This window comes from Phalacrocorax aristotelis, chromosome 11 (genome assembly GCF_949628215.1).
Source record: "Phalacrocorax aristotelis chromosome 11, bGulAri2.1, whole genome shotgun sequence".
NCBI lineage: Eukaryota > Metazoa > Chordata > Aves > Suliformes > Phalacrocoracidae > Phalacrocorax > Phalacrocorax aristotelis.
Genome location: NC_134286.1, coordinates 22769915 through 22794794, shown reverse-complemented (window position 1 = coordinate 22794794; position 24880 = coordinate 22769915). Strand labels below are relative to the sequence as shown.

At 47.5% G+C, this 24880-nt stretch overlaps 1 protein-coding gene across 4 annotated transcripts in view; it reads left to right on the top strand.

Moving 5' to 3' along the window:
- ARHGEF9 (Cdc42 guanine nucleotide exchange factor 9) overlaps positions 1-24880 on the top strand; it is a 225170-nt gene that overhangs the window by 31394 nt on the left and 168896 nt on the right. For all 4 annotated transcript variants that reach the window (XM_075106280.1, XM_075106281.1, XM_075106283.1 and 1 more), the window contains exons 3-4: positions 8263-8410; positions 11042-11151. In XM_075106280.1, the coding sequence (XP_074962381.1) occupies positions 8263-8410; positions 11042-11151 (258 nt within the window). The remainder of the gene's footprint in view (positions 1-8262; positions 8411-11041; positions 11152-24880) is intronic.

Sequence of the window (24880 nt, the reverse complement as noted above, 5' to 3'; positions counted from 1 at the left end):
AAGTTGTGTGGCCTCAGTAGTTTAATGCTGAGCTTGTAGCAGAAAGCCTTGCTAAGGGCTGGGTGCATAATGTGAGCAAAATGCCTTCCTAATGTGACTACATGCTGAGCAGAGGTCCGGCTGGAGCTGCCTTGCATCTGTCTCTACACAAAATGACATAGCCTTTGGGATGTTAAATACCCAGCCTAAGTGAAAGGTGGTCAATGGTGGTGGCTCTAATTATGGCAGTGCATTCCTGTTCGTTATAAGCAAGTCTTTCAAAGCCCTTAAAATTGTCAAAACATTAAAGTGGACGTTGCATTTTGGACTAGGTTCCAGGTATTACAAATCTGTGTTGTCCAGCCTAACATTAGGAAACCTCAGACATCCCGTGGGTAAGGATCATACATACAGGATGAAAAAAGGCCTGCTGGAGCCAATAGACTCCGCTAACTCTCAGCCCATCGCTGCAGCACCTGCGTACGTATCTCTGGCTGTGGAGCAGAAACCTGTGAGTGGTCACAGTCGTATCGGCTGTGCCAGGTCACTTGCCAGCGTGCCCCGGCCTTTTGTCTCACAGAAGAGGTGGTTTTGTGCCCTGCTCAGCCACTGAAGGGTCTTCTGAGGCTCAGGTTGCTCCGTGCCGGTTGTGGAATCGGTACAGGTTTGTGGACAAACCATGGTAGGACCCAGTGAGAAGCCCAGCTGTTTTCTTTCGGGTCCCTGCTGATCAGCTGAGGCTGAAGGCATGACTCTTTTTTTTTTGAAGGTGCCAGGTAGGGAAATTCGGTAAATTAATGAAGAAACTTTCTCCTTTCCTTTTGGGCTTGGAGAGACCAGGGATGTTCCAGAGGTGATGACGTCGTTCCCTGTTGGAAAAGGGGTCACTGTAGCTTTCGAGCCAAGAGGGGAAGTGTTCGAAAATTGGCAGCAGATTAGAAATGCCGGGGGAAAAAAAATCTGAACTCGTGACTCCCAGCTAAAATGGGCAGTACCATTGTTAGTTATTCCTGGATTTGTTTTTCTGCTCCCTTTTGTGTAATACAAAAAAATAAAGACAGCTCACTGTGTAATTCCAGGCACTTATGAAGTGGGGTGAATAGTGGTTAGTCACTTCTTGTGGTTTCTGGAAGAAATGGTTTTAGGAGGATCTTGACTGAGAGGGCTGTGGTTTGATATCCCTTCACAGGGGCCAAGCTGAAAGTATTCTGGGCAGGAGCAAGACGACAGAGGCCCAGAAGGATTGAGTGGAGCTGAGGAAAATATTGGCGCTCTTTTCCCAGAGCAGCCACATCTCTGCTAGCTGAGGGCAATGGCTGCATGCCTAATCGCAGCGCGCTTAGGGCAAAATCTGAGCCATTTCCCAGGTCAGCGGTGTGAACAGGAGATGCGGTAAGCCCCAGCTCAGCTGTTGCAGCTTACAAACATTACCAAGAAACTTAAATATGGTGCTCGAGATAACTGGACAGGAAACCTCCCCTGAGTTCCCGTCGAGTGTGGCGATAGCAGTACGACCTCCGGACTGCTGCGGCTTCCGGCCTCGCTAGGCAGAAGCAGCAGTGGGATGGAGGGGAAAGTATACAGCCCGCCCTGGTTTGTAAACACCTTCTGCATCCCAGAAGCTCAGACTAGAGATCTAGAGATGCACAGTGATCTGGCGGCAGCATCAAACCCAGAGCAGTCAAGAGTGAGGCTAAAGGAGGGATACTCTTGGATAGGGACGGACCTAGAGAGTCCGCCAGCCGCTCCAGTAGCAAATGGCCTGAGACACCCGAGGGATTTTCTTGCCTATCTCTCATCAGGGAGTGGCACTCGGAAACATTTTACCAAAAATAAACACGCAAGAGGAATCACTTCAGCCTGAGCATGACAGTAGCAGCAAACTCCAGCCTGTTATTGTTTTAGGGCTAAATCCAGCTCTTTGCTGGCACCTGTTCCCCAGGACAGTTGCTGGCCCTCCTGCCTCCACTCCAGGCTGCTCTGCATTAACTGAAGGATTTGTATTTCAAGTGAAATGCTCGACCACAAGGAGGGAGAAGGTGCTGCCAGGATGGGGTGGCTTGGCTTGGTCAGCTGCTGTAAGCAAGCGCTCCGGCAGTTTTAAAGCGTGCTAGCAGCGTAGAGCAGAAATAGCTCCAGCAAAGATTTTCAAAACAATTTCAAAACACTGTCCCACAAAAATCACAAAAGCGGCAGTTCTCACTGAGGCTCCCTGCCCGAACCTGGTAGGAGATGATATAAGAGATGGAGGCTGGTGTAGCACAAAGGATGCTGGAGTGGGATTTAGGGGACCTGCGCATTGCGCCTAGGGGTACGGTACGTCTGTTTAGCTGAACTCTCCTGCAGTTAATGCCCCTGTTTCTTGCTTTCCTAGTCTTGCCTTTTCAAATTCTAATATCTTTGGGCGGAAGCTGAGTGGTGTTATAGGCAAGCAACAGCGCAATAGGAATTGATCTTAATACTGTAAAGGAAGCAGCATTGCAGGAGCATATAAAGAGCAGCTGTAGAAAGGTAGAAAACCCACTTACTTCTCAAACTCTCTCCCTGCCTAGTTGCTTTCAGACCCCATCCCAAATTCTCGTTTGTTCTGGGAGCTTGTGAAACTGTGGAGATAAACACATTGTGAGGAATGGAAAGAACAGTAAAGGTCAAAACAGAATGTCAATGGGAAATGAATTCCTGAGGTCACCATTCACTCTGCCGCAACTCTGGGATGAAAGCGCCTTCCTTATTTTGAGAGATAGGTATGAGAAATGAACTGAAAGATGATATGGGGGTTTTACTGCATTTCGGACAGTTGCAAACTATAAGTTTCCATTTTCCATGTCCCCACTGCAGGGAATTATCCTCATCCCACCTCTACAAACACCACAGCATCCCAACAGGGAGAACGCTGCTGCAGGGAGTCAGGCATAGCCCCAGAAGTTGTATTTGACCACTTCCAGTAGCTTGAGATGATGCTTAGGTGGAAGGAAGATTTGATACCACATAGACTACTTTGTGGTTCCGGCTTTTCCATCGGGGTTTCAAACCAGCCGATGTGCGCTTGGATAGAGCTTGTGGGGGATTTGATACCTCCTTTGGGAATGACACGAGGAAAGGGTGCCAGATACATATCTGACTTCATATTTCAGGCATCAGTTTAGAGTTTTTAGGGCCCAGAAACTGAATGATTGAGGGTTATTGCTGGCAGAGAGATCCTCCCTGCGCATCTCCGGGGCACGCGCAGGGACTGGGCACTGCAGAGCATTTTGGCTTGTGTCACTCTTGCAGTGACGGAGCGGAGGGGTTTCAGTGCAGTCTTTCTATGCCCTCTGCTGGCTTATTTGTGAAATAAGAGTTCATTTTTACAGAACAGAAAACCTATTTTTCTGTAGGATTTTTAATTTTATCTCATGAAGGTTTACAGAGTGCAGCTTGCTGTTGGCTGTTGTGGCTGCACATAGGCACCACTTGGTTTTGTGATGCCATTTTCTGGGGGAATTCTGATTGCCAGAAGTGTGAAAATGAGATTTCTAGAGGCTGGTCAACCTGGACAAAAGGTGTCTGTCCCATAGGATGAGGTGCCAGGCTGACCCGGGATGCCCTGTGTTTCCCAGCCAGTTTGGTTTCAGAGCTCTGTCAGGGGCTGTCTCATCAGACTCACTTCTCGGCATCCCAGCAGATGGTTGCAGATGTTTCTCTTGAGCAGCCATTGAGTCTGTTCCTCTGAGTCCCGTACTTAGAGGCCAACCTGTCCAGGTGCCACAAAGGCGCTCCCTGTTGCGGAGTGGCCCATACTCATGGCGCAGGATCGGTGCTTTCACGGCGCTATTAGGTTGTGTGATTTCAGTGCGATAGCTGCACGCTGTGGTGCTCTGCGTGGGAAAATGGGAGACTCTCCCTGCGCGGTGGGTCGAACTGGAAGCACAGGATTACGGATTTGCCTGAGTGCGTGCATGCCAGAGGATGCCTCTGCAGATTCGCAGGCTGATAGCTGGGGCATATCTCAGATCATCCCGCAGCTTTGGAGTTCACTGCAGCAGCTGCAAGTGCCTTTTCACGAGAGGAAGATACAGCAACATTCTTTTTCTGTGTTTGATGAGAAATGGCAAGTGATGCGCAAAAGTTCTCATAGTGACCTTTAGCTTGAGATTTATTTTATTGTCTCTCTGCTACAGGATGTTTTGGGAGCAGCCGCAGAAATGGGACTGCTGAGTCCATTTGCCGTTTCCCTCCCTGCTCTGCTGAAGAGCACTAACCGGGAAATGGGTATTTCGGAGATCTTCAGAGCTCCCTTCATCCCCTGGTTACTGGCAGTGAACTGGGTTGTGTCTCAGCCCACTGCTGGTAGTTGTGCTTACAACAGGCTTCATAGTCCTTCCAGTTTAAGAAACCGGGCTTTGCTTTCTCAATCCTGCCGTTGCCAAAAGAGCACTATGCTCCTGTCTGTAGCGAGGTACGATTTAGTTGCAGAACGAAGATTCTGTGTATTTATGGCTTTTAATATGGTTATGTCTGACAATCATCTTATTTTTAGTGGAGACAAAACCTCTAAAGCCTATCTCCAAGATGTTCAGATTTTCATATTTTTAATCACCATGAAGTGCTAGCAAAATCTTGAATTAAAACCTATATTTAGTGCTATCTGTAGCGGGGTAGGGTTTTTTTGGGAAACATATTTTTAGCATTGTCAGGGAAAGGCAGGTTGAGTTTGCAAAGCTGATAGGCTTTACATGTATATATAACCAGCCACTGAACACATGGGTAAATCAGATTTCCGCCTGCTTTCTTAAAATACTTGCTGGGTCTTGCCTTCATCCAGTTCCCAGCGTCAAAGTTATAACAGGCCACCTCCTGCCATCCTTGGTGCCACCAGGGTAGTGATATGAATGGGGAGCTCTGGGCTTTGCCCGCCTATATGCTAAAGGGACTATGTGGCCAAAAATTCTCTGTGGGGAAGGTTTTCTTTGGCTTTTACCCCCTCCCAGCTGTTACCCAGTCAAGAGAAGCGTACTGGGTCACTGGATGCGGCACTGGTGCTGGGAGCAGGGAGTGGGAGATCAAGGCTTAATACATCCACAGACTCCCACTGTGCCTTTGGGGTAATTATAGCCTGTCCGCTTCGTTCTTCATCTGTAAACAAAGATAATAGCACATTGGTGAAAAGTGGGGCTGCTGGAGTTGTGAGGACAGATACACTAAACCATCTGAGGCACCCAGTTATTAGCAGGGCTGTGGAGGTATGGAAAATCTGTCTCTAATTGAGGCTAGAAGCCTCCCAGCGAGGAGCCCCTCCTGTGCTTTTCTCCTGACCTCTGAAAACTGATTTTTCTGCTGATTTCTGGACTCTAAGATTATACACAAGACTTCCACGGTGTCACATGTCACAGAGAAGAAAATGAAAAGTAGGAGTTTGAATTGTGATTTTTTTTTTTAAAAAAGATAATTCAATTCTGCAAAATATCTCTGGGCAAGTTGTCTCCTTCAGGATCTTTTCCTCCTGAAATGGGATAATGAAAGCTGGAGTCACCCAAAAGTGAGGGAAACTCCAACGTTTTCCTCCAGTTAGCTATAAATGCTAATTCATTCTTTGGATTAATGTTACCAAATTTGAAGGTGTAACTGGGATATTTGACCGCTTCAATCAGTTTTAAGTATCTTACTCTCAATAATATTTAATAGGCTACTGATACAGAGGACATGCCTTGTTAGCAGTTGTTATCAGTCAGCCTCCAGAGGAACTACCGTGATCATTTCTGCCTTCCTCTGTGAATCTTCCAGAAAAAATTAATTGTTCTAGTTTTGCTAAAAACATTCCTGGGCATTTTCAGAGAACAAGAAAGAGGCCCCAGTTTACTTTTCAGTGCTGTGGTTTGCCGCGTCCTTGAATTTGGACCATCTGAAACCTGGCAAGGGCTGTAACCTGTGTCCTCCCCGGCGATGAAGCACACTATAATGACTGAAAAAAAACCCCAATTGTGGTGGTAGGTGCTCCGTTAGAGAGCAGATGGTGTTAGAGGGGTGTGCTGTCAGTGCCCCCGTAACACACGTTCAGAAGGTGCAGACCAGCCCCGTTGGATACACCGTGCCCAGCTGAGGGGGTGTGTGTGCACTGGGTGCTTCGGGACCCTGTTCTGGTCCAAACGGTGATGCTGTAAAGAGCAAGCATGAGAAACGCTGAGCAGTGCGATTGGCAGCTAACCTTTTCGCAACAGTAGCGGGACTTTGGACCTGTTTTGATCAGCGGGGAATATTACCTGTTTCATGTCCTACAATAAGCTAAAACCCAGTATCTAGGGAGAAGACCTAGAAAAATTCATAAGGGTAACACAAAGGGCCGAAGCATGGCCCGAAGCCGATGGTCCTTGGTAGATTTGGTACAGAGCAAGGCCAGGCCATCTGCAGGCAACTGGGTACATCTCCCCAGTTGCACCAGGAGAAGGTGTAGGGTGGGTAGGAAGTACCTGGAAAGAAAAGCGGCTGTGTTTATAAAGCGACATGATTTTATAGATACTGTGTTGCAGGAGGGTCCGTGTATTTGTATTAGATCTTTGTTAGCAGCTAAGTGGTTAACACTCAGCTTTTGGAGGAGGACAGGCCATGAGTCTGATATCTTCTTTTGCAGTTACCTGTTCCACCAAAGTGATTCAAATCCATGTACATGTGAAGAGCCCTTTCTCTCCCCAGAAGGCTCTCTGTACCCTCCCGATGACTCCTGCAGCACAGCAATAATAGCAACGCTGTTATGTTTATTCACCTCCTGTCCTTTTCGTAGACCATCTGTAGGCTTCTGTTTATGGAATTGAAAAAAAGACCTTATATGACCTCTGGAAATACCTGGAAGGGAGTGCTTTGTTAAGACTTTTGGGAATGAGGAAAATGACATCCTGTTTCTATTTAATTAACTTTTGCATGGATTTTATTATCAGGAGGACACTTGAGTTTTGCAGGAATTGTTCTTAATGGGTATCCTGGCTTTATTCTAAGAACTTGTAACTTTTAGTTTTATAATAATATGGGCAGATCCTATTTTTACGCTGCTGGATGAGCACACACATAAACAGACTGTTCTCCTAAGCCTCACCATTGCAAACTCGTTGCTCTTCTCCGTGGCTGTGTCTTTCAAGTGCTGGAGATCTTTCTGAAAAATCCTCTTGTTTCGCTTCTTACTCACGTGTCTCTTCAGCATGGCCATACAGAGACCAGTGGTGACTGATAGCTGTAACCTGGCAAAAAAATCCAGAAATTAAGAGTCTCCTGTTTCCTGCAGGCCACCAAAGGCTGCATCTCCTAGTTCAGTTCAAGGGTGCCTGTTGAAGCAGGCCTCCCAGGTGCCCACCCTCACTGTGCTTTGAATGCACTAATTGCTCTTAATGACCCCAAGCAGTCTCACCTGGGGCCTCCACACCACACCCATGGGCCTGGCAGCCCATTTAAGCTTGGCTCTGGGTACTTAGTCCTTCCTTGAGCAGCATGGGAGTAGTGCTGGTCTCCAGCTCTGCTGCAGCTGTGCCTTTGCCTGGCCACGGGCCCTGCTGGGCTGGACACCAACCTGGGGCCTGATTTCCTGGCTTGACCTTGGAGTTGCCTCGCCACCATGGACCTGTCCAAAGATCACGGGGCTTTGTCTGACCCTGGTCTGTAAACTGACTCACCTGCTTTACCTTGGACCTGCTTCATCACCATGAATGTGCCTAATGATCTGAAGACTAGTTGGCCCTGGCTTGCCGTCTCCAGACCTGGCCTGGCCCCTTCCTTGGGCACTGTGGCATGGGGATGGCGGGGGAGGCCCCATCCTGCCAACCAGGTTATCTCTTTGGCTGCTGGTTTGCTGTCCCTTAGGGAGCACCTAGCCCTTGCTGCACATCCTGAAGCCAACCCAAAATGTTTTAGTTAGTACCGGGTCCTTGACACCGGCTAATTCACTCGCTGTGTGTGCTCCTGCTGGGACTTGGTAACGTGAGAGTAGACAAAATGCTGCGCGGAAGGCAGACCTCTTCATCGTGTGTTACTCTCAGAAGCGCCTCGGAGGCGAAGTGCCGCTGGAAGTTTTGGACTTACACACCGTGAGCTGTGCTCAAGTTATGAGCCCCGTGCAATGGGAGTTAGGGCACTCCAGCACCAAGGCCACCAAGTCTTAATTCTTCAGTCAAAAAAATGAAGTGGGTGTAGATTGTGGTGAGAAAGTCTAAGCTGTGTTGTACTGTTTTGGGAGTTATATTATATATTATGTTCTGTGATGGCTTTGTCTGAGGTTTGACATATAAAGGTGAAATTCTTCTCTGACCCTTTTCTTGCCAGCCGATGTCTCATCCTTCTCAACCATCCCCACAAGCATCACCCTTCAAAGTCCTTGTGGAGAGATGTCGTTCCGAGCCCCTCTCCCAGAGCACCCCGATGGGGCTGGACCAGGTGGGAGGGCGCATGCAGCACTTGCTCAGAAGACGTGGTGAGTAGCTTTGCATTGTTTTTCTCCTAGGTTTGTTTTTTGGTCTCGCCCATCCTGCAGAGCAAGCCAAGGGCGCTGTGGGTTGGAAAGTCAGAAGTGTGGCTTCATCCATGCTTGTTAAAGCCCTGGAGCCAGGTGAGGGAGCTCTGACAGCCACATGCTGTGGAGTTTCCTGCTAGCTAATAAGATCTTTTTGTATATGATGAATTTATGAAATAGGGCCATTTTCTTTCTTTAATGTGTCTGAACACAGTCCCTATAACTTGGTTACGACAAGATGAACAGATAGGCACATGCGGTGTAAAGGCTGTTCAGCAACAACTGTGTGAGTTTTCATTTGGTAGCTTCCTCTTGGCTTTCTGTCCTCTTACCAGCCTCTGTTGTGAGTACTTGCCATTTGGAGGTGGCAAGTGGTGATGGATACTGAGATCACAACTCCAGTCTGGTGTTTGTTTGGAAACACAGTAAGAAGTGAGGTGTTTTTTTTTTTTTTTCTCCTGTGCTTGGATACTCTTCTTGATCAAGGAGAGAATCTCGTGAATCAAAGGCTATGATGAGCTATCCTCTGCATTTGTCCTGCTCAAAGCACTACAGAATGTATTTGCTGGAAGGGTCTTGTGTTGGCAGATAAACAGGCTGATGGTTGAATAGATGACATCATTTTTTTTGCAACTCTAATTAAGAAGATTGATAATTAGAGTAAGGAAATTATTTCCTGAAGGGATACTGCTACCACCAAGAATCCTGTGATTTAGCAACGGGCAAGTACGGGAGTGCTGCCAGACTGCGCTGGCATTGCTCAGGAGCTCACGAGGGATCCAGGCAGTTAATGGATGGTGGCAGCACATCAGGGTTAAGGAGCACTAGGAAGGAAAAGGCAAAGCGGCTGCCTCTTTAATTGATGGCTCTTCAGTCGGGGCGCACACCTTTCTGGCACATGGGGAGTAGCACACGCATCTCTGAAAATGTGAGCATTGCTGTGTTTGCACGTTGCTCCTGAGTGCTACTATGTCGGCACGCTGCCTCTGGAGCCTGGTAGCAGCCTCTCGCTATAATCGGCACTCGCGCTGCGGCTTGATTTTCTGCGAGTCTAGAAAGTGAAACGCGTGTTGCTAAAAATAACAGCAGGCTGCCTGCGTCAGCATCGCGTTCAGGAAATAGGTCTCGGTGCAATCTCTCTCCCAGCAACGCTGGAAGAAAATCAGGATTGCTGCCCACCCAGCCATGCCAGGGCTGCGGCAGGGTCCCAGCTCCGCTGTGCTCTGCGCTGCTGTCCTGGGCAGAGCAGAGTCCCCAGCCTATTTGATTCAGGGGCAGGGAGCGTGGGGGTGTGTGTGTGTGTGTGTTTTTGCCCTTGTAAGATAAAAGTGACCTGAACCGCAGGAGCTGGGGTGTAGGCCTCCGCTCTCCCAAAGCCTGGGACCATTTACCCTTGTTATCTGGTTTCAAACCCCTTGGGACAGTCTGAGAGCTCTGCCTGGGTTAGAGGTGCGTCAGGAAAAAGGAAATCAGCATTGTGCCTCTTGTAGGGAAGAATTCCAGAATTTGTCTGTTTTCTGTAGATGCCTTTCTCCATGAACGGGATGATGAGCCTCCAGGGGATGGGAGCACCCGTGGGCATGTGTATGTGCGCACCCAGGCACACACGTGTGCGCTGCCCAGACCTCACGCACCTGCTGCCCGTGAGGGCGCGAGCAGTGCTCAGCTCTTTCCGTCCTCCCAGTGGCTGTCACTCCAGGCTAGGGGATGTGAAGAGTCTGAGGGAGGAAGGGATTAAAATCTAACCTTGCCAAATGTGGGCGGGAAAAACCCTGGTCTCGCACAGAATGGCAGTTTCACCCCAAAAGGAGAGGGGTAGGATGGGGAGCTGAAAATTTGGGTTGTTTAGAAAAGCAGAGCTTAATTTTGAAAGGTGAGCTGCCAGCCCTCCTCCACCACTTGCCTCTTCTTTACAAGCTGTTTTGTGCTTGGGCATGTACCATCTGTAAGGCCAGGCTGAGATTTGGTGTAAATGGTATAGCTCGCTTAAAGCTAGATCAGAATTGCATCTGTGAGGGATTGGCCTGAAATGCTTGGGGTGAGAAGTAGCCCAGTTTCTTTGAAAAACAGCTTTTATGGACTTTTCCGTTTTTGTGTTCTGCATAAATTTGAGGAGCTGTTTCTTTTTCAAAGCATTGCATCATATGGACCACAGCGACTAAAGCCGGGATCTCTGCAGGTCCAAACTGCAGAGGTGCTGTTGGCAGGTATGACCCACGGAGCTATTGCACTTTCAATACTGGTGCACGCAGGTGAAGCCTGGTGCTCTCGGGGAGCATCCTGGCTTCACACCCAGCTTGCCTGACCTCACCTGCTTACACCACCTCTGAATTTGGCTCTTGGCTCTTAGTTTGTGCCTGTGTTTTTGTAGTATCCAAGCTGCGTTATTTTTCTTGTATCCCAAGAGCACTGAATAAAGCACCTAAATATACTCTCTGCTCTCTTTTTCTAAAGAAGAGGTTGAATGAGTCTCTTGCAAACAATTTTGTTTCTTTCATTTAAAAGAACAGCCTCCGCCCCCAGCCTGAGCTAAAGCACAGCATTTATCTTTTGTCATTCCTTTTTTTTTTCCTGTGGATTTTATCCTGGCAGCTGAGAACGAGCAGGCTTCAAAGACTCTGAAGGTGCGCGGGAACTGCAGGAACGGTGGACGTCGATGGAACCTCTTCAAGCCTGGAGCTGAGAAGCTGCAAATCAGTAGGGTAAGGTGGTGTCGGAAACGTGCCTCTGCCTGCTTCAGGGGTAGTATTTACCTGCTGCATGGTTAGCCTCGGAAACTAAAACTATGCTTTACTAACAGCTTCCTGAATCTGTGGTTCATTCAGCCACAGATGGGTTTTATTTTTCATTAGAGTTATTTTGTAGCAATAAAAGAATTAGGAGCGTTTCCTTTCCCTGCTGGGTTAGTTTCCCTTCAATGTATATCAGAGGCTTTATGGTCTAACGGAGGCATTGGGCCTCCCGTTTCTTTGGCTGAGTGTTCCTTGCAGGTGGAGGGAACTGTGACGTTTTGGATCACCTATAGATTTGCTCTGTGGCTTTGATTGTATTTTTTTCCTTCCCTTTTTAACCATGTGTCCTTTGGGTTTGGTACTGCTACCAGCACTGTCTCAGTGACAAATTCATGTCACTGATTCTTTCCCAAAGTGTTTTGCCAGTATAAGCACAATTCACTTTGTGTGGTGTTTTTTTTTTTGTGAATGATGCTTCTAGCAGGAAAAGTAAAAGCTGTTGTGGGCCTGGGAATGCCCATGTCTTTCTCTGGACAAAATTCAGAAAAGATGGCAAAAATTGTACCATTTGTCTGCAACGTTTCCTTACTTGTGTGTGGGGTTGTTTTTCCTCTACGCTGTGCTGTGCGTTTGAAGCCTGAAGACCTTGGTTATTCCATGATCTTGTTCCGGATTCATATTATTTGTGAGTCTGGTTTCACTGGTACCCAATGTATGAGACTCTGGATTGTCCAAAAACCAGTAGATTTGCTAGCTGGCAACTAATGTGATGCAAGGAGAGTTTTCTAGTGAATAGGGCTGAAGAGGTTTAGCCCTTGTTGTTCCTCTAGGACAGACAAACAAAGGATGATCTGGGAGCCAGGCATTTTCCTGCTGGAATCAAGAGGGGGAACTGACCTTCTGCAGTCGTATCTGTGTCTCTTTCCCTCCCTGTTACTGTCCTTCCTTACTAGTCCTTTATTGTATTCACTTTCCCTTTGATTTCTGATGAACTGCCTTCCTAAGTGTGATTTCCAGGGAGGACCTGGCCTCTGTGTCTGTTTTTCCATCACAGAAGCAGTAAGTTGGCAGTAAGTGTGCCTGACTTCTCCAGCCTGCTTGGGTTGGGTGTTGGCTTCCAGGGGACATGTGCAGGCAAGCACCACTGGTATTGCGGTCACTTGTGGCTTTCTAAAGTGCCATCTTGCATCTCTTTTTTTCTGTCTTGATTTTTGGGTTTTTTTGTGGGCTGGGATACGAGCCAGAGGAGAGTTAGACAAGGATTTCAACCCTTCCTTTTTCTCCCTTCCCTTTGGGTCCTACCTTGCTTCCCAGACGTAAACTGCTTCTTTCAACTCAGGAAGGCTGTTCTGGCTCTAGGCATGCTGAACATCTAAGCTCCTGGAAGATAAAATGATCTAGATCCAATACAGCTGTTTGTCCTCAGAGCCAGAATAAAGGCAGGCAACCGCACAGTTGCGGTTACAGAAACGAAGTATCCTGTGGCAAGCCCTACCTTGGAGTATCATCAGGTGTCTTATTCATATAAACCATTTCCATGTTCAGGACCTGGTGCTGGCCAGGGCATGGACATGTTTGGTCTACCTTAATTAATCAAACACTCTTATAATCTCTTAAGAGCAGTCATATGTTTTGCAGCCTTCATAGCTGTCCTTCAGGCCCTGCTTGGAAACCAAGGTACTAGTCTGTTTTGGCATGGGATTGCTGCTGAATGCATGAGAAACAAGATGGTCCGTGTCCTCAATCATCTCAATAAAACCAGACCCTCTTCTGATTGTAAATAGAGCCTGACATTAGATCACCCTTACAAAGGCAGTGGAAAATTGAAACTTCAGCAAGCCAAAAATACTGCTGAAGTTTGGGAAGGGGTATTTAAGAAACTTTGCTTCTTCTGGTGATATCTCAGAAGGGTGTAGAGCTGGAAAGGGGAATGAGTTTCTCATGAGCGCAGAGACCTGTGGCTGATGTTCACGTGTCCACTGGTGTAGCTCAGACACGGGTGTGCCAAAGACCCGTGTATCACTGGGGCAGGGAATTGGCTCTGGGTGCTGATCAAGATGCCTTTGGACTTGTGCAGTGCTGCCATTAGGCAGCTTGTTGCTCAGCCTGAATTATGGCGAACAGCCAGGTGTGAAACCTGTGCTGGGGTTTATAAATCAGAGGTACTGTGTTAAGTGCTGCAAGAGTAGGATATATAAATGAGGCTCACAATAGCAGGGCTGGAAAATTCACCTATTGCCTCAGCCCCAAGGTGAGTGAAGATCTACGGGTCTGTAAATCGCCTCATTGGCAGAAAGAAATGTCGTCTTTGGCAAGAGTTATAAATTTGAGATAAGATTTGTGGGCTTGGATCTCTTGTCAGGTGCATTCATTGACAGCTGACAACCAGGCAGTGGCAGAGCTAGCACAGAAAGGAGGGAGTTATATTTCCAAACCAGAGGCCAGGTTTCTGCAGAAACTGTGCCTGATTTCCATCTTGAATAGGAATGTGTGAGGTGGAGAGAGAGCAAGAGGAGACTGACAAAGCATCGGGCTTGTCTTAGCACTCAGGTGGCACCAAGGCTGCTTGGAGAGATCTGGGTGGTTGTACAAAAAGAGCATTGGGATCACTACGTGTCACGCAAAAATGCAGAGCTGTTGATGAGCAGCTGCCTTGTGAACCCTCTGAGGCTGCTTATTCTTTGCTCTGTGCAATGTGCATATTGTGGCAAAAAACACCCCCCTCCCCTTCCTCTTTTTTTTTTTGGGTGGGGGAGAGTTGTGTGTGTCATTTGGAAATGGCATCTCTTAACTATGTCCTAACCCAGAAGTCTGGGCTGAGCCTGATCCTAAGCCCAAGGAGGAATCCCCCGTGACAAGACCGCTGCCTGCCACTGTTGTTTGCCACATCTGGTAATGGTGTCCATCATCTTGCAGCTGGCTGCATCTTCATAGAATCACAGAATTCCCTGAGCTGGAAGGGTCCCACAAGGACCATCGAGTCCAACCCCTGTCCCTGCACAGGACACCCCAATTCACACTGTGTCTCTGAGGGCCTTGGCCAAGTGATATCTAGGGTATCGCCAGGCTGGTGCCGCGATGTCTCCCTGGGGAGCCTGTGCCAGGGCTCCACCACCCTCTGGGGGGAGAACCTTTCCCTAATGCCCTGCCTAGCCCTCCCCTGGCACATAGAATCATAGAATCGTTAAGGTTGGAAAAGACCCTTAAGATCATCGAGTCCAACCGCTAACCTATCACTGCCAAGTCCACCACTAAACCATATCCTCAAGCACCACATCTACCCTTCTTTTAAATACTTCCAGGGATGGAGACTCAACCACTTCCCTGCACTGCGTCTCATCTTCATCCTGGGAGCACACATGTGCATGCACAAACCTGTGTGTTTTCTTACTGCTCATGGCTCTCTTCTATCAGCCATGCCCAAGCTGCCCTAACAAATGAGTGTCTGCCAGTCTGGGCACAAGCTTTAGTAATTCTCTGTGGAGTAGGTAAGGTTTATTGTTCCCACTTCGTAGGTGGAGGTAAGAAAACTGAAGCACCAGAGGGTGGTACATGTAAAGCCATGCAATAACTTCTTATTTCTCTCCTAATTCCAAGAAGCAGGAAAAAAAAAAATAGAGGGCCAAACCGAGGCAACTTTTAAAAGCTTTCAGCGTTTTTTTTTTTTTTCAGAAGTACACTTCTCAGCCTGGAGGAAACTCAGAATTGTTTGTGGGAATCATTTGGTTTTAGCACTCAGGTCACTGAGAGCCTTTGCTTTTACGGGAGCAGTTTGGCACAAGCAAGACCGACTTGCACGAGACCTCAGGGTGCCCCAAACCGCAGGCTTTGCTGCAGCAGACAGCTGAAATGCCAGAGTGACCCGAAAGGCTGCCCTAGCTCTGACGGGGTCCTCGTACCTATCGTGCCTCTGTGATTTACCCTCAGGCAGGTCCTGCCAGCTGGGACATGGCTGATCCCTGGGGAGGAGTGAGTTACTTGCTCCAGAGCAATTCTAGGAGATGTTTTATGGTCTGCGTGGCAGAAGCAGAGGATGACAGTCCCATCTTGGGCTGGCTTTGTTCTGACCCAAATCACTGGCCTCTGCTGCTGTTTATGAAGGGACCTGTTGCTTCTAGTTAGCTGTCCAGCCTAAGTCATCTCAGCTCTTGCCATAAACACATGCTGCGGGGACGTTCTCTGGAAGGAGATCCAGCCCATCCTAAAACTGGAACCATCCTCTCGTGTGTCGGTTCTCAGTCTCCTGCCTGTGACTAGAGATGTAATTTTTAGCCTTTAACTTAGCAAAGATGACTGCAAACATTCCTGTGCTCTGCTCCTTTTCCCCCTTCCTGTCCTGTGTGCCCTTGTACAAGGGACTAAAGCCCAAATTTATATGCTGGAGGAAGCCGCCATCTAATTAGTTGGTTTGGGAACTGCATGAGAGCCAGCTTCTTTGACATCCCCTATACTAATAATCGGCACGCCTGCTGTGCAAAGGTGTTGAATATTCACAAAAACCCCACCAACCCAGCCTGTCCTTTCTCCTCTCTAACTCATGAGCTATTTTGAGAGGCTGGTGGGGGGTTGCCGTTGCAATGATGGTGGATGTGCAAGCCAGCAGCTCCCCAAAGCTCATTCCCTAGCGGCTTGTTTGTGAGGAATAGGAAATTCAAACAACGTGCAGTCTCCGAGAGAACAGAGCGAAGGGAAAGTTGATTGGGGTACTCTTGCCCACGCTGTGTTGCAGTGAATAGGGAATGCTGCTTGATATTCAGTACCAGCTCTCCTGCTTTCTATTTTTATCTCCTAGCATAATGCTGAGTGAGCATTTTGTTTAGTGGGGGTTATTTTTTTCTGTTTGAACTGTATCCTGCACCATGTTTCTCTTGCCTTGCTACTTAGGGGGGGAAGGGGGTGTGGTAGGGATCGTGGGCTGCTGCATTCTGGTACGTGAGCTGTATGTAATCGTAGTCATTTTTTAGTCGTCCTGTCCATGTGAATAGGCTGATAGAAAAGCACAGTCCCGTGGCTCTCCTGGTGCTAATTAGTTTAAATATCAGTGTGCCGGTTACGAGAGGTTTGTATGCACATATGGAGGGCTGCCAGGCAAAATGCATCCTCTTTTAATCTCTCTTCCCTCATTTTAAATGTTCAGTGCTTCTTCTGGCAGGGTATATCTGATCTGTGTATTTTTGGGGTGTTTGTTTTATATCTTGATAAACCTATTACGCTGCTCTACTTCTCAGTGCTCTGAAATCCTTATATAGTTTTTTCCATTGCTTTCTTCCACGAAGCCACTCTTAGGCATCTATAAATGTTTTCGCAAGTTCTGAAAAACTGTCTGTGCAGTATTTTTTTAAAAAAAAAATAAATGGAAATTGGCTTGCTTGTTCAAGGAGGAAACAGCAGTTCAGTCCAGGCTGATGCCCCTGTCTCAGAGGCTCATATCTCCGACGCTGTTATGTGGTCCCCACCTTTCTGTGTGAAGAGTGCTCAGTAAGGATCTCTGAATTCGGGGGGTTTGCAGCAGTGGGCAGCCTTTTAAGCACCCGAGGTCTGATATATCTGATGGGATTTAGTTAATGAACTGGTCAGAACGTGGAGAATGTTGAATAAATGTGTATAGTCTTTGGTGAACTCTAGGTCATCCCTAAACCCATTTGCATCCATTTTGCATGAATGGACCACGCTTTGAACTTGCTCCCCAGTGACCGTGATGAATATTAGTGCAAAATCCGCTTTAGGATTCCTAGTTCCAGAAGTGAGCAGTGCTTACAAGCTTACCATGCTCTGGTTATTTTGTCTTGCCTAGAAATAAATATTTAAGAGTGCTGTGTTTCGGTACAGAGCAGCGCTGGGGGGACGTAAGCCTTGATCACTTTGGTGTTACGCCGACAGTGCCATAGCACAGGTGTTTCTCCACCGCACCTGGGGACAGACAGGGCTTCAATAAGTGTGAATCCTTGCAGGAAGGAGAAGCTTAAAATGATGAAATGGTGAACTTAGAGTTGTGGGCTTCTCTTCTGTGTAGCCCAAGGGAGAGATTTGAAATTCCAGACTTACAAGAGTTCTCAGCTGTTTAGAGGTTATGTGTAAGCTTCTAATAAGAATTTCAGCTTCCAGTTTGTGATGGTCTTTATAGCGCAATTGGACCTTGGGGTGTTTTCTCTGCAACTGCAGGTGGTAGGTACTGCATCCCTCATAGTATTAAATGTGTGTATAACGGTGACTGTACATAATCACCTCTTCTGTAGTTCAAATTAAGCTCTCTAGCCTCATCTTAAATATCAGCTTGGAATGGATCCTTTCCCCATTGCTCAGTAGTTCCACCTTGATTGCTCTGCTTCAACTCATTACTCGGCTCTGTCACTGTGTTTCACTCCGGGATATGGTTTATACAAAAGAAGCTTTAATGTAAACTCAGTTTGTGTTGCATTGCTAAAACCTTAATGACATTTTGCTTGGCAGCAGTATATAGTGTGTGGTTTGCCCTTCCCCAGTGCACTATGTTCTCAATAAACTGAAGTCCATGGTAGGTGTAGCATGAAAAATCTGAGTAAATATTGGAACAAATGCTTTTGTAGTGCTTCCCAAGCTCTGGCTGCATTTGTGATTCAAGGCCATTGCAGTGTCACCAGTATTTAGCTGAAAAGGAGCTAAATTTGGGAGGGAAAGGTGAAAGCACAGGTCATAGCTTCAGAATCTCTTCTGTAGCTGCCGAAATGCGATTCTGAGGTGCATCTTCCATACAAAAGGGCTGCTGAAGCCACTGGTCACTGGCTAGGTGAATACATCCAGAAACTTATCCAGGGATGAAGGGGAGGAGGGTTACCATGTGTGTGGCTCCCTATCTGTCAGAGATGAGGTCCAAAGCTCTTCACTGCATCATCAGACTGACATGGCCAAGGGCAGTTCCCCTTCGGCTCCTGTGATGGAGAGGTGCAGTGTGGAGGTGGGAGGGCTGTCCTACTCCTGTGGTGCTGTGAGCTGTGTGCAGTACCGCGCTGTGCCCAAAGCTGTTGGTTTGTTCCTGTTGATGCCCTGGAAAAAAGATCTGGGACCGTCCCCTCTGCTCCTTTCCCCAATGTCTTCTGATCTGGTGATACTCGTGTAACATGGAGGGCATACGTTCATAAAAAAACCCAAATACAGTGCACCTAGCCGTGCTGCCGTGATGCTTTGACTGGCACGTGAAAGTCTGGGGCTTGCAGGGAAGGTGCAGTTGCTTTGGCTGGATTTTGCTCTGCATTTTGAAATCAAGAAGCTGAAGTAGGGTTTGGGTAACAAGCTGCCACTACCTAGTATCACAGGTAGGAATAAAGAGTTTAGTTTTGTCCCTGCTTTTGTTCTACAAAATTATAACAGTTTTTTCATCCCTGCATTAAACTTGGGACATTTACCCAACAGTGCGCTTGTGCTTGGAGAGAGAGGAGTATAAAATTAACAAGATGAGAAGCTGCAAAGGGAACTTGAGTGTTATATTAGTGAAATCACGTGGTCTGCAATGAGCTCCTTGATACATCAGGGAAAACTTCATCTCTTAATGGACTGCACAGAACATGGAGAATAATTCCCCTAATAAATCTCTCTGTCTCTAATATCTAGGGAAATATATTATCCTGTTGTCCAAAAACCTTGAGAGATCAATCTTACCTGAACATGAATACACATTTCATGTTAGCTCTGTCTGGTGTGATTGGGTCAGTGGTTGCACTCCTGTGCAGCTGGAATAAAGATGGAATAACAGCTGGTTGCAGTGTTGCTCTTACCAGTATTAAATACTCTTTGCCATCACAATACCAAGACAGGCTGCATCAGCAGGATGCATTGCAGCATCCTTTGAAGAGTGAGGGAGGCTGCAGAGCCACCAGACAGCATCAGACAAACCACCCCCTTGTCAGGGATGCAGCACAAAGCCTGTGGCTGTTGGGGAGCACCTTTGGAGGGGTCTTTGGCCACTGGCCTTGAACCTCTCTTGCCCTCAGCAGTGGCTTTAACTGATGCTGAATGTGGAGAGCTGTTTGGGCACTGGTTGCTTCCCAGGTCGAGAGGTATTTTTCTGCAAATCTACACGCTAACAAAGTGTCATCTTTTGCAATTGTGCTTGTCTGCTGTTGCTTTATGTGGTGGTGTCAGATGTAGGGTTCCTCCATGGTGATGCTATACTTGATTTGGGAAGTGAGAGAAAGGAAAGCAAAGTAATTGCTGAAAGCTGGAACAGGCCTGATGTCAAGCGCAGCTGGAGAGGGATGCCCAAGAAGCAGATGCCTCCAAGAGAATGAGTCAGTACTGAATGATTCCCCTTTACACTCCTCCTCATACAAGAACTTATATATCTAAAAGCAGAAGTAACTCCACTGCCCTTTGTATGACGGGTGCTCCTGAGCTCCCTGTCTCTTGACATGCCTTCAAATTTTTAGGAGAGTTTAGCCTTGCCTGGAGAAACAGGCAGGTCCCACTGCAGCCAGGCAGTGATTTGTACCTGTCTTTTAAAGGGGACTTGCTGTGCTGGAGGGGTACTTGGTGTCTCTGAGATATTTAGATGTGGAAGTGGATAGGTCAAATCGGTGCCAGCATAATGCTGGGGAAGGGACTGAGCTGAATAGCGAGCAGCATGTTGCCAAGCAGTGACAGGGCTGCCTTGTCACAGTTGTCTTTTGGGCACTTAAATGGGCTGCAGTCAGGTGATATCTTCTAGAAAATGGGAAAACAAAGAGAAAGAGAAACTAAAGCTTTTCAAGACATCACCATAGCAGTGGTGCACTCAAGTGTCTCAGCAATGATGACTGTTCCTGGAATTGCACAGGGCAATGCTGGCGGAAGCTCTCTTGTAGGATTGCCTTTGTCTTGAGCATTGACTCCCAAATGTTCAGCTGTGCGGGCCACTGCTGGCTTGAGCACCGCTGGGAGGTTTCTAGTGCAGTATGGCAGACCTGGGCTCTCCACTGCGAGGCTTTCAGCTCCACAGTGACTCCGAGAAATGGTTAAGAAGCTAATGCAGTCTTTTGTGAACAGGTAGGTTATTTTGTCTCCGTCAAGCCTGCTCAACAGTGTACTGTCAGGTGTTTTCCCTGTAATTGCACCGTGTGGTGCTTGCTGTGTAATTCCCCTGCTGAAATATAACACAGCATAATCGGCCAGCCAGCGCTGTGAACGAAGCTCCCAGGATGTGGTGTCTCAGTGCCGGGTAAGAAAGATGTTTCTAGACTCTCCTCCCATCTCTGGCAGCTCAGTGATTTGTGCAGGTGAGAAATATCTTCCTAGAGATGAGGAGGGCGAGCTATTCCCCACCGCAGTCTTTGTCCCTTCTCTTCACTGTGGCCAGGGTTTGGAAGGGATTGAGCTGCTCGTGGTCTTGTGTTATTCATTTATCAGTGTGACTCCACTGGAGCCAATGAGCATGTAAAGTGAAATGCCTCAAGCCCTTTTAATGTTGGGTGCAATGATGGATAAGAATGATGGATGAGGGAGGAAGATAGCGAAGGGAGATGTCTCAGGTATAAACTGAGCCATAATCCTGCCCAAATGTGAAGTTCTTGCTCAGGTGATGCCGTCCTAGGAGGCAAAGCTTTGGCTGGGAGCGAATAAGAACCCGAAGCACTGGTACTTTCAAAACAAGGATATGCTAAAGCAAAAATGGTCAGGTCCCTTGGCCCAGTCAGCTGCGCAGACTGGGAAAATGTTCAGTCCCACCTCTAAAGCATTTTGCCGTGACAGAGTTGTTACAGAAATGGATTTTGTCCGTCTTTTGGCAGTAGTCGGGGACTGTACAAGAACCAGTGGTTGGATCTTTTTGTACGCATGATTTATTTCCCTACATTCGTTATTAGGGCCGTCTCCTTCTCTTCTAAGGTATCACTTTCCTTTTTAACACTGGGCAAATATCAAATATTCCTCAAGAGACACCTGTGATTACAGCTCAGTTCTGACAGTTGAGAATCGTCCAACTGACACATTCGCTTCACCTGAAATGCTGCTATTCTGAGCTCTGCTTTTGTTTTTAACCATCAGTTTACATTTCCTATGGATGATACTTTGGGTTGATGTGGGTTGTTACAAATCAGGTCTGCTGTGGATCTGGCTGTAGTGTTTAAAACTCTGCCGTGTAAAATGCTTATCTTCCTGTGTGAGTTTTGTTCTGTCTTTCTGTTTTGATGCTCTTTCAGCCAAAACAGAGCAGAACTAGCTCCCCGCATCCCAGTTGGTCATCACTAAATTTCGTTTACATCTTGCTGAAGCATTTTATAACTGCTTCTGCAGAAAGACTTTTTTCGTCTTGTTTTTGGTCTTAAGATAAAGGCAAACTGAACTTTACAGGCACTTCTTTAGGAATCGGACATTTTCTAGCTGTTATTTTGCAAACTACGAGAGTGGCAGATCATGAGGTGGGAACCCAGTTATGCAAACAAAGCCACGTCACTCGTGGCCAGAAATAGCTTGAGTACAAGTGCATTAAGGTGGAAACGAAGGCCTTTGGTGTAGATACAGCAAACAGCGATGGGCGGGAGGCGAGAGGGGAAGCTGCAGCTTTTTGTTTAGAGCCTTTCAGGAGATTGTTTAGAGAAAGTGTGTTTTCCGGAGACAAGCAGAGCATTGCTGCTTATAATTTCAGTGGGCTAGGAGTTACTGCCATTCTTATACAAAAAGGGGGCTTGGGTTTTGAGAGATGGCACTCTGTTCCCAGGGCCATGAATAATTTCTAACATCCAGGTCCCACACAGAGCATGAAGGAATACTGGAGAGTAGTTAAATGTCATTCTTCCTTCTACTCAGTCCACCTCTAGCACAGCGACAGCCTGCTTGTTGCTGGAGCCTTGTGTGATTCTTAGATCGCCCATTGGCTCCTTGCTGTGGGAGATGGTTTCCCATCTCACTGCGGAGGTATTTCCTTTGCTACCTTGGCTTAAGTCTCCATTTGTTTCCATTTCAGTCTCATCTAGCACTGCAGTGCCCTAAATAAGTTTGGGATCACCCTAATAGCTACTTGCTGTGTGGTTGTGGACATGCTGCCTGTTAAGTTTACTGGGTGTTTGCAGCAGGGCTGTGGTCTGGCTTCCTTTAATATGCGGCATGTTACTCTCCACCAGGCTGTAAATAAACTTTTTTCTTCTGTAATATCGCTACACTGAGCTCCCTTTGCAGTGATGTGTTCAATTGCCGTTTGTTATCTAGCTGTTAGGAGACTGTATCGCGCTTCTGGCCCAAGATACAGTTTTGGGTAAATAGAGGAGATAAAGTAGGAACTCAGGTATGGAAAATGCAGCTTGTAGGTGTGCAGCTCGAGTTTCCATTGGATTAAAGCCTCCTTTTTATGAAGAGTTTCAATTTCTTATCTCACGATACTTTCTTGGATGAGTCGAAAGGGGCCTATAAAGTTGAACAAAGGCTTGACGTCTTCTGTAATGGGCAAAGCGATTCCCAGGCACTGTTCATTACCTATTCCTCACAGACGTTTTTTGTCTCAATTGGAAATCTTGTTCAAATTAGCTCTATATTCGTCCAGAATTGCAGATGCCTGTCAGAATATCTTACTTAATGTGTTCAAATAGTTCTCTATTCCTGTTCCTCCTCTTTCCAAAGGTACGTAGAAACTTTTTTCTCCTGTAAAAATTTCCAAACACAGATTTTTCTTTTTTTTTTTTATTGTTTAGGTGTCACTGTGTCACTGCCCCCTCCCAGTTTTGTTTGTGTCCGTTTCAAGCATTAGGATGCTTCACCTTTTCCAAACTTGAGTGTTTTCCAAACAGGATTCCAGTGCGTGTTTAGGTTGTGCCAGTTGAGTATCGCTGTACTCTGCAATAGCTGACCTCAGCTGCGCATCAGCATGCACAGCCACACAGAAGGGGGAGATTAGTGCTGATTTATTGGCCTGTCAATTAAATAAGAGCACTAGGATTCTCGCTGCATGGCTGAGAGGTTAAGTATTGTGGTGACAGCAAAAGATCAGCTTTCTTAAATGTAACTGCTGATTTCTATACATTTCTGTTTATTAAAATATTCCTACATCCTGCACTCTTCAACATTTATTCTGAGATTTATCTGGAACCATTGCCAGGGGAATACATTGTTATGGCATCTTCTTTCCACATCCATTAGCAGGAAGAGGATAATTGAGGAAATCTCACACAGATTTAATTGGGGACTGAGGGCAGGAGCGGGGAGGGGGAGAAACACAACGCAGAAGTAGGTCAGAAGTTTGGCTGTGGATAACTCTTGCCTGACACTGAGCAATTGAGCTGAGCGGTGCTGTTGTAGGCAGCCGTGGGTCTGCTGCGATTTTGGGGTTAACCAGGTAATTGATGGTGGTGCGAGAGGAGTTGCCTCCCATATAGCTTATATAATGTGCCGCATATAGGCCGGTGCACGTCCAGCCACCTCCACGGCACGAAGCATGGCGCAGCCCCCTCTGCGGGAGTTTCAAGGGTGGGCGGTGATCCCTCGTGGCTTTGTACGGAGTGGGTAAGGAATCGGGGATGGCTGAGAGCAGTTTGGCCTGGTTAGGGGGCTTTGTGCAATTTGAAGCTGTAGTCAGCAAGGCAGGTGTCGTGCTCCGCTTTGCGGCCGCCTGTGACAGGCTGGGGAGCAGCGTCCTTGCAGGGATGAGCCGTGGGGGGAATGGGTCCTCCCTTCGCACGCTCATCCCCTCCACTGGCTTTGTACAGCTGCGGCTCTTCTGCCGGCAGCAACGCCTCAGAGGAAGGGCCAGGATCTTCTTCCCATTATTATTTAATTATTTGCCTTTCGCCTGTCGTGGCTGCAACATGTGGCACTGTTCTGAAAGTGTGCATTAGGTGTCCTCTTGCTGATGATGCTTCTGCTGTCTGGTTAGATCCGCGTGACTTTTATGCTACGCTCTAGATGCACGGCACAGACGCATAAAGCAGGTCACATTCAAAAACCTTGTGAAGCTGCAACCTTTCGGTCAGGGCTCTGAAAAAGTGCTGGTTTTCTTCAGGACACTGCTCTGTCTTCTGGACCCTTAGTCTGGTGGCTCCTCCATCCAGCTTTTAGACTCTACGGTCCCACCTGCAGCACAAACCTTAGGTCTGTGCTTTGGACCTTCTTTCTGTTCCGTGCCTAGACAGTCCCTAAAACCTGTACCACGTATGGCCCCTGGGCTGGGCTGCACCCCTGAAGCAGGTTCCTGCCCACTGCGGGACACGCATGCCGGCACGACTGTCTGCATGCACTAAGAACTGACTTGGGGTGCATGGATACGACACCCCATAAGCGGCAGCACGTGGGGTTACGTGGGTGTCGACGGGACCTCCTCCGGGGACAGCATCGGGCTGGGGACAAGCAAAACGTGGTGTGAGGGTGTGGCAGGCAAAAGCAGAAGGGAAAAAAACACAGTGCTCATGACTGCCAGTCTTTAATAGCTCATTTGCGGGCTCTAACAGCCCACCCCATGTGCGGCCAGGGTGGTGTGGGCAGGAGGGCGTCGGCTCTTCCATACGGCCGTGAGATAAACAGATATAATCACAGTAAATTGTCCTATTCGTCAGTATCATCTTCCTGACTTTCCAGTGGGATACTGGGAAACCCATAGCTCTGCTGTGCTTCGGCACCCCCCTCCCTCGAAGGCGCAGCACAGTGCTGGCCTCTGCGCAGCCGTATTGTGCGACTGTCACATCCCCTTTTGTGAGTGCAAGAGGTGTTGGGTGTTAAAACGTTTCATCTGGTTTTACGCTGCCGGGATTGCAGTGCTCGCTGCAGT